This window comes from Bufo gargarizans, chromosome 3 (genome assembly GCF_014858855.1).
Source record: "Bufo gargarizans isolate SCDJY-AF-19 chromosome 3, ASM1485885v1, whole genome shotgun sequence".
NCBI classification, from domain to species: domain Eukaryota; kingdom Metazoa; phylum Chordata; class Amphibia; order Anura; family Bufonidae; genus Bufo; species Bufo gargarizans.
In genome coordinates this window covers 176141201-176151088 of record NC_058082.1, presented here as the reverse complement: position 1 = coordinate 176151088, position 9888 = coordinate 176141201, and the positions used below count along the sequence as shown (strand labels likewise).

Here is a 9888-nt window from a genome sequence, read left to right as displayed (position 1 = left end):
GTGATAGATCCAGAAGCATACACAAACAAATAAATTAATATCCCATAAATACTGTAGGTCCTTCACTAACTGCCTGCTGTCTCTGTTATATGGCAAATTCCATTAAAAGGTTGAAGCGCTGACATTGATAGTTACCAACTACTGACACCTTGTCTATACTGCAACAAATTGCTGTGAACTTTGATACATATATATATATATATATATATATATATATATTATATATTCTCTATTCTCCTATTCTATGCTGCTACAATTATATTAGAATATGGAAGTGTCTTATTCCCCTCTGTGAATTGGAACACTATCTAACTCTGCTACATAAACTATGATATTTATGGGATATTAATTTATTTGTTTGTGTATGCTCCTGGATCTATCACTATTTTAAATTTATTGCTGTTTTTTATTCATTGCTATATTTTATTGCTGGTCATTATTTTAGCTGCTATATTGATTTATTATATGTAAATATATTTTATATATTTATTAGTGTTGAGCGACATGTCCCATATTCGAATTCGCGAAATTTCGCGAATATTCGAAAGAATATTCGTAAAATATTCGCGAATATTCGAATTCGTTATTATTTCGCATATGCGATAATTCGAATTTTCGCATCGCATAATACATATTATGCGATACATTTTAACTCTAAGGCTAGGTCTACACGACGACATTTGTCGCGCGACATTTTGTTGCACTAATGTCGCGCGACAATTTTTATAATGGCAGTCTATGGTGTCGCACTGCAACATGCGACATGCTGCGACTGCGACGCGACAGTCGCAGAAAATCCATTTGAGATGGATTTTCTGCGACTGTCGCGTCGCAGTCGCAACATGTCGCATGTTGCAGTGCGACACCATAGACTGCCATTATAACAATTGTCGCGCGACATTAGTGCAACAAAATGTCGTGCGACAAATGTCGTGCCCTATCTGTCGCGCAACTTTTTGTCGCGCAACAAATGTCGTCGTGTAGACCTAGCCTAACCCGACAAGCATCACTTCACTGTGTTGTCAAAATATACCATCGGATCTAAGTTTTCCGTACGTTAGTGAAAACTCAGTTCCGATGGTATATTTTAACTAACTAGGGTTAATAGCATTTTTCAAAAATTCGCCTATTAGCTGGCTGTTAGATAATTCGCCTATTCGCTATATTCGTTTATTCGCTACATAACCACCTAAAATATGAAGTGTGATGAGATTGTTCGCGCGCACGTGCGCGCGCATTATAGGCGTGGTTTATCGCGAGTACGTCAGGGTCAATCAATAGCATTTTTCAAATATTCGCCCAACCGCTGCCTGTTAGATAATTTGCCTATTCGATATATTCGCTTATTCTCTCTATTCGTTTATTCGCTACATACACCACCTAAGTCAGTGTGTTGAGATTGTGCGCGCGCACGTGCGCGCGCACCTGCGCGCGCATCATAGGCGTGGTTTATCGCGAGTACGTCAACTCCATTTTAAAAGTGAATCTTCAACTCCTCACAAGAGAAAATGGTGGGCACAAGATTCCATGACGAAGAGGATGAACTGCTGCTAACCGTAAGTACAACACTTCATGTCATAACATTTTGAATGCATGTTCGCACCATATCTGTATAGTATAGTAATTATTAAGCAATAGTATGTTTACATATTCGCGCATGCGCAGTTATGCGCATATATACGCGCACTAAATATAACTTTATTTTTAATCATGTCTGATTAGATAATCATCATTATTGTAATAAGTATTGTTTTGACATCACAGCACTTTGTAAGAAGTATGTATGTATGTATGTATGGACAGCAAAGAAATATCATGCACATTGCATATACATTTTCCTGCCACACACTGCATACCACACACAAACACATAGTGCCAGATTTATGATCATCCCTTTTTACGGTAGCAGTTTATCCGTCAGTAAGCAGCTTTACAAAGTTTGCACGTCCTTACGAAAAAGTCGCATGTTCTATTAAAAACTCTCATAAGGCCTCTTTCACACTTGCGTTGTCTGGATCCGGCGTGTACTCCACTTGCCGCAATTACACGCCGGATCCGGAAAAACGCAAGTGTACTGAAAGCATTTGAAGACGGATCCGTCTTCAAAATGCTTTCAGTGTTACTATGGCAGCCCGGACGCTATTAAAGTCCTGGTTGCCATAGTAGTAGCGGGGAGCGGGGGAGCGGTATACTTACAGTCCGTACGGCTCCCCGGGCGCTCCAGAATGACGTCAGAGCGCCCCATGCGATCACGTCATCCATGCGCCTGGGGCGCCCTGACGTCACTCTGGAGCGCCCCGGGAGCCGTACGGATGGTAAGTATACTGCTCCCCCGCTCCCCGCTACACTTTACCATGGCTGCCAGGACTTTAGCGTCCCGGCAGCTATGGTAACCATTGAGAAAAAGCTAAACGCCGGGTCCGGCAATGCACCAAAACGACGTTTAGCTTAAGGCCGGATCCGGATCAATGCCTTTCAATGGGCATTCATTCTGGATCCGGCCTTGCAGCAAGTCTTCAGGATTTTTGGCCGGAGCAAAAAGCGCAGCATGCTGCAGTATTTTCTCCGGCCAAAAAACGTTCCGTTCCGGAACTGAAGACATCCTGATGCATCCTGAAGGACGGACTGTCCATTCAGAATGCATTAGGAAAATCCTGATCAGTATTCTTCCGGCATAGAGCCCCGACGACGGAACTCTATGCCGGAATGACAATAACGCAGATGTGAAAGAGCCCTAAGATAAGCATGGTCCTCACTGGAGTGAACTAGCGCATTTTTTTTTTTTTTTGCAACTTTTTAAATTGTTCCAATAGTAAATGTGTCTAGAGATTCATCTACATAAGAAAACACGTCCACTTTCATAAAACTGGCGAGCATAGTGCAGAGCAGGAGAAACTCGCAAATTTGTGCGCAGTTTTAGCGTTTGCTCATTTTCTTGCGACTTTTTCACTCCATTATTCTGACTTGAGCTAATGATAAATCTGGCCTCATGTCTTATTGGTCTGGAGAAAAATTACAAATTTCTTCCTGCCATTATTTGCTGGTTCATTTAGCGTTACCCAGGGTGCACCCCATATCGTACCGTCGCTTCACTAGACAGGTACATATCAGCTCAGCTGGCCAATATCACATTGCTCATACCCCACCCACATTTAATCGCAATACAATCCGATCTTATAACGTGAACATTAAATATAATATTTCCACCTTCTAACAAATACTTTTTGCTGTGTTTTGGATGATATCTATTAATAATCCTTGTATTTCCTAAATTTTGTAATACATGTTTGCATCTTTATCCTGCAGCGCATGTTGAAGAAGGGTTATGACCGGACCCGGAAGCAGGCCGAGAAGAGGGCGATTGTCGTGGGGGTCGTCAAGGCCTTACAAAAAAAATTTGGGCGGACCCACGACGAAATTCAAATTGTAAAAAAATGGTCTGACCTGAAAAGGAGGCACCCGGACTGGGTCAAAGAGCACAGTCAGAGAGTCTGCCCTGGTACTTTTTTTTTTTTTTTATCACCCGTTACAAATTATTACTTATTTTTACCTGTTGTGAAACATAGCAAATCATCCCTTTACCTCATATATCTCTATCTCGCTGTGTGAGTGTATATATATATATAATATATATTTATCCACACAGTGCGGTAGTGATGTATGATGTAACCGGCTGATTTTGTACTTTGCACACACACACACACACATAATAATAAATATACAGGGAGTGCAGAATTATTAGGCAAGTTGTATTTTTGAGGATTAATTTTATTATTGAACAACAACCATGTTCTCAATGAACCCCAAAAACTCATTAATATCAAAGCTGAATATTTTTGGAAGTAGTTTTTAGTTTGCTTTTAGTTTTAGCTATTTTAGGGGGATATCTGTGTGTGCAGGTGACTATTACTGTGCATAATTATTAGGCAACTTAACAAAAAACAAATATATACCCATTTCAATTATTTATTTTTACCAGTGAAACCAATATAACATCTCAACATTCACAAATATACATTTCTGACATTCAAAAACAAAACAAAAACAAATCAGTGACCAATATAGCCACCTTTCTTTGCAAGGACACTCAAAGCCTGCCATCCATGGATTCTGTCAGTGTTTTGATCTGTTCACCATCCACATTGCGTGCAGCAGCAACCACAGCCTCCCAGACACTGTTCAGAGAGGTGTACTGTTTTCCCTCCTTGTAAATCTCACATTTGATGATGGACCACAGGTTCTCAATGGGGTTCAGATCAGGTGAACAAGGAGGCCATGTCATTAGATTTTCTTCTTTTATACCCTTTCTTGCCAGCCACATTGTGGAGTACTTGGACGCGTGTGATGGAGCATTGTCCTGCATGAAAATCATGTTTTTCTTGAAGGATGCAGACTTCTTCCTGTACCACTGCTTGAAGAAGGTGTCTTCCAGAAACTGGCAGTAGGACTGGGAGTTGAGCTTGACTCCATCCTCAACCCGAAAAGGCCCCACAAGCTCATCTTTGATGATACCAGCCCAAACCAGTACTCCACCTCCACCTTGCTGGCGTCTGAGTCGGACTGGAGCTCTCTGCCCTTTACCAATCCAGCCACGGGCCCATCCATCTGGCCCATCAAGACTCACTCTCATTTCATCAGTCCATAAAACCTTAGAAAAATCAGTCTTGAGATATTTCTTGGCCCAGTCTTGACGTTTCAGCTTGTGTGTCTTGTTCAGTGGTGGTCGTCTTTCAGTCTTTCTTACCTTGGCCATGTCTCTGAGTATTGCACACCTTGTGCTTTTGGGCACTCCAGTGATGTTGCAGCTCTGAAATATGGCCAAACTGGTGGCAAGTGGCATCTTGGCAGCTGCACGCTTGACTTTTCTCAGTTCATGGGCAGTTATTTTGCGCCTTGGTTTTTCCACACGCTTCTTGCGACCCTGTTGACTATTTTGAATGAAACGCTTGATTGTTCGATGATCACGCTTCAGAAGCTTTGCAATTTTAAGAGTGCTGCATCCCTCTGCAAGATATCTCACTATTTTTGACTTTTCTGAGCCTGTCAAGTCCTTCTTTTGACCCATTTTGCCAAAGGAAAGGAAGTTGCCTAATAATTATGCACACCTGATATAGGGTGTTGATGTCATTAGACCACACCCCTTCTCATTACAGAGATGCACATCACCTAATATGCTTAATTGGTAGTAGGCTTTCGAGCCTATACAGCTTGGAGTAAGACAACATGCATAAAGAGGATGATGTGGTCAAAATACTCATTTGCCTAATAATTCTGCACGTAGTGTATGTGTGTGTGTGTGTATATCTAGATAAACAGCAATCATCAATCTGTATTAGGGCTGTTTCACACGAGCAGATGCCGTGCGTGACATCCGCTACGTGAATGACAGCCAAGACCCGATTCACAAGTGCTCAATTTCATAATTTATTTTTCTGAACTGACTTGAGGACCCATTCATCTCTAAGGGGGCCGCACGATGTGCGTCCCGTCTCCAGAAAAGCGGACCCGCACTTCTGGGTCCACATTTCAGTTCTTTTTGCACTAAATATAACTTCGTCTTTTATGATGTCTGATTAGATATTCATCATTGTTGTAATAAGTACCCTAGACAGGTACATATCAGCTCAGCTGGCCAATATCCGATTGATCAGACCCCACATACAATCGCAATACAATCCGATCTTATAACATGAACATTAAATATAATATTTACACCTTCTAACAAATACTTTTTGCTGTATTTCTGATGATATTTATTAATAATCCTTGTATTATTGTCCTCAATTGAGGCCAAGAATAGTCATATTATATTATTGACATTGACGTGCGGTCTTAAATGCGTCACGCACATTGCCGGTGTCCTTTTTTTTTTTTTTTTTTTTGTGTGGGTGGATATGAAAAAGACATTCCGGACGTTTAAATTGAGCCTAAATCCAAATGTTGTGTGATTTCAGGGCTTCCAGCGCCAACGGTCCGCCGCCGTCTAACCACGGCGGATTTGGATGTAGTGGAGGTCTCCACAGAGGAGGATGAGCAGGCGGGCCCCTCCCACAGTCCTCGAGGTGCCACCAACCCACCTGATGTGGGGATTGTTGTGGAGGTGTCTGACGAGCCCGGACCCTCTCAAGGGCCAAAAACGTCTGGCCCAGCTCCTGCTGAGGAGGATACCACCACCCCAGCTCCTGAGGAAGAGGATCAGGCGCTGGTTACCACCCCGCACCAGGAGGGTAAATATGTGCACACATCATTGTAATTATGTATACATCACATATTTAGAAACATTAACCCTCAGTACCCAATGCCCATTTCTACTTTAACGCTAATTAAACATTTTTCTTAAATGTTAAACGGTATCTATGTTTGTGCTAATAACTTTAAAACGAGTTTACTGTTCACGGGCATAGTTCTATCTTATCGTTACACATTGTACTTCATGACAGTGGTAAAACATAGTCAAAATTTTAATGGCATCTTTGTTAACGAAGTAACTAATCTAAAAAAATATTAGAAATAAAATGATATAATCAAAATAAAAATTTCAAATGATACTACAATATAGATTAATAGAGATTAAATAAATGTATAAGTTTACAATCGCCATATGCCTATATCATGTTTATATAATTTATTAACAGAAATATAATTAACAATAACAGTTTGGTTATGCAGTCACTTTTTGAGGCCTACATAGTGTCAGCGACAAATAAATAACCCCATTTCAGAAACCACACACCCTCTATTTAATCCAAATTTATCCTATAAAGTCTGTTAACGATTTAATTGTCCAACGGTAATCTATTAAAATGTTAAAAAAATTAAAATAATTTGAACAAATTATAAATTACGAACTATTTTATTTGAAAACATTGTAGTGTTTAAATCATAAAAAAATCTTAAACGTATTACAAACAATATGTATATTTACAAACAGTTGTGCACAAAACCCTTAACTTTGGTCGCACAGCAGGCTTCCGACTGCAAGGAGCACAATATGGCTTTAGGCTAAAGGATTTAAATTAATGGTAATTGGAAGCTATGTCGCATGTTAAGAGAAGACGCCCTTATGTGACCCTAGAGTTGAAAACAAAAAAAAGTTATTTAATTAGGCAAACTACACCCCTCAATGAATATGCTAAGCAATTAGATCAATCCGCAATTTTACATAATGAGCCAACGATTGTCTTCTAGAAAAAACCGTTCAAATTGACAAAAAAAATAAATAATGAATTTACACACATTTTTTTTATTAAATAAGTGGTTACAGGACTAAATGCACCCCAGTGCAGTTCCACTTTTAGCATATAATTCACCTGAACACCACCACATATGTGAATTTATTTAATTGGCTGTAGAGTTGTAACAGCCAATATCAGCGCTTGCAGGGGAACAAAACACTGGTGTCCCCTGCTTCACCTCTAAGGCAACAGGTGCTGTCGTACAGTCTTTTTTAGCATTTGTCACCTCCACATGACACCTACTTACCCCCCCCCCCCCCCTTCAGCTACGTAGCAGCAATGCTTATGTCTTTGAAATACGTCCAATAGGAGAGATCTAGACAGCAGGTGTTTGACAAATACCTGAAAAGGCCTTATTTTATATAATTGGCTAGCTGCTCTGGACTAGTAGATCGGCTATTAGACCACGGTTAATGAGCAATTTTGTCCCCAGGGCAAATATTTTATATTTGGCACAAAAATAGTACGGAGCAATTTTGAAAGTCATGAAACACTGCACCCTACAATTATATAGCAGGTGATGAAGATCATAAAATTAACAATAATAATGGGACAACAAAAACCACAGTAATATCAAACAACAGACATGCACAATAACTCTTTAATCTACATAAACTAACATTATATAACACAACAAATTTTCTTTAAAACTACTAAAATGTCACTAAATAATCTAATATAGAACTACATTTATTATGGTATACTTTAAAAATGACACTCAAATTCTCTGCACTTAACTACATACTACACAAAATTCAATAAATGACTTATTGTTAATTGATATATTTATCTCTTGTGTTTTCATAACAGTAATCAAGAAAATTTCTGCTAAAATTGCTCTAATGCAAAAGAGGCATGGGAAAATCAGGCAATTAAGAGCCCTCATTCAAAAATCCCAAAGAATGCTGCAGGAATTTGAATGCCAATATGGGGAGGACCTGAAGGAGCTCGCAAGCCTGCAGGAAGAACTGCAAAAGTTCCCTTAATTTTATTCTAATTTTTTTGTTATTAAAAAAGTTTTCTTAAGTTATATTGATTCCATACTTTTTTTTTTCTATAAGGTTATGTTTTTGTATAATTTTAACTGCAGACTTATCAGTAAAGGAGCCTTTAGTCCACGTTGAAAGTCAGCAGGGTTCGGACAGACAACAGCAGTAAGTACATCTTAATAGTGTAGTATAAGGCCTACACATAAATACGTTTTTTCATGACAGCAGCAGCAGGTAGTGTTGTATTATGAGGCATATACATAACAAATCAACTTGATCAAGACAGCAGCAGGTAGAGCTATAGTATTCTGAGGGCTACAAGTCACCTTTAAATGTACAGCAGCAGGAGCAGCAGGTATTTATAGTGTTTTATTATAAGGTATATACATAACAAATCAACTTGATCAGGACAGCAGCAGCAGTTATAGCTAATGTTATATTCTGAGGCATACAAGTCAGCTTCATCTGGACAGCAGCCGTTGGTAAAGTTAACATTGTAGGTTGATTTGTAAATTGAAAAATCAACTTTATCAGGACAGCTGATGGTGTTGTATAAGAACTTCACATAGCTACAAAGGACAAACAACTAGCTTGACATAACTCTGTATGATCATGACAGACAGCATCTGCAGCTGGTAGATATTAACGGTCGAGTATAATCTCATCCTAACTCAGCAGGACATGCTGCAGCGGGTAATGTGTATTCTCAAAAGGCTGAATGCTAACTCGCCATGATCAGAACAGACCGCAGCAGAATCCACAGTAGCTAGATATTAACAGTGGATTATACGGCCTACACATAACTCTCAATAATCAGGACAATAAGAAGTCAATGCTAACGGTGGAGTATAATGACTACAGAGAATTCTGAAGTATCAGGCCAAGATCAGCATGCAGTAGGTAAGTTAAAGTAGTATTCTAATTACTACACAAAGTTTGGCATAACTAAGCAGTACTAGAGAGTGTCAAGTTATTATATTTCAGCAGACAAAAATTTTTAACAGATGGGGATGTGGAAGACCGATTATAAAAGTATAAAAAAACAGATTGAACCCCCAAGTACAGCATGTGTATTCATCGCTTACATATACAATGTTGTCCTAATAAAATAAACTATCTAGATCAAAAAATTATAACAGTTCATTATTATTATATTTTATTGAAAAGGCCAATATAACATTGTACAAGGATAAACCAGGTGGTTGACGAAGTAAAAAAGCCATTGTCTATTCAAGATCTTCTCAAGGTTTTGTCTGAAACCTTAGATAACATTTATTGCTAGTATATTAGATAAGAGAAAGAAGTGAGTGATTCGATTTTTGTATGGAATACTAGTGCCATCTAGTGTTAGGGTAAAATACTAGAGGGAGGTTATATTGATTATAAAGTGAGGTCACTAGTTAATGATAAAACTTGGCCAAGCCCTTTCTAAGATAGGATAAAAAGATGGTATGGGCTGACAGAAGGGATCGATCTCTAGAGCTCTCTAGCTCTCTCTCTCTGAACATCATCAAAAGACCAGATCCAGCCCTGACCACCTTTTCAGTCATTGGAGGCAGCCATCTTAGAACCATTGAAACTGATTTTTGGTAGCTGACATTTTGGTATAGTATAACCTTACCTATATTTTATAGGATAATTAATTTAATATAATACATATCTAT

The 9888-nt window shown here is 39.0% G+C and overlaps 1 protein-coding gene across 1 annotated transcript; it reads left to right on the top strand.

The window, feature by feature from the left end:
• Positions 1 to 3040: 3040 nt before the first annotated feature.
• Positions 3041 to 8256, top strand: LOC122930280. Its single transcript, XM_044283527.1, has 3 exons — positions 3041 to 3499; positions 5955 to 6227; positions 8046 to 8256. The coding sequence occupies exons 1-3, from the start codon at positions 3310 to 3312 to the stop codon at positions 8219 to 8221; spliced, it is 639 nt and encodes a 212-aa protein (XP_044139462.1). The 5' UTR covers positions 3041 to 3309; the 3' UTR covers positions 8222 to 8256.
• Positions 8257 to 9888: the final 1632 nt, after the last annotated feature.

Excerpts from the sequence above, each read along its gene's own strand:
- LOC122930280 (XM_044283527.1), top strand. The coding sequence starts at position 3,310 with ATGTTGAAGAAGGGTTATGACCGGACCCGGAAGCAGGCCGAGAAGAGG. Across the intron at positions 3,500-5,954 it reads CAGTCAGAGAGTCTGCCCTG|GGCTTCCAGCGCCAACGGTC; the intron begins GTACTTTTTTTT and ends GTGTGATTTCAG. Across the intron at positions 6,228-8,045 it reads TACCACCCCGCACCAGGAGG|TAATCAAGAAAATTTCTGCT; the intron begins GTAAATATGTGC and ends TTTTCATAACAG.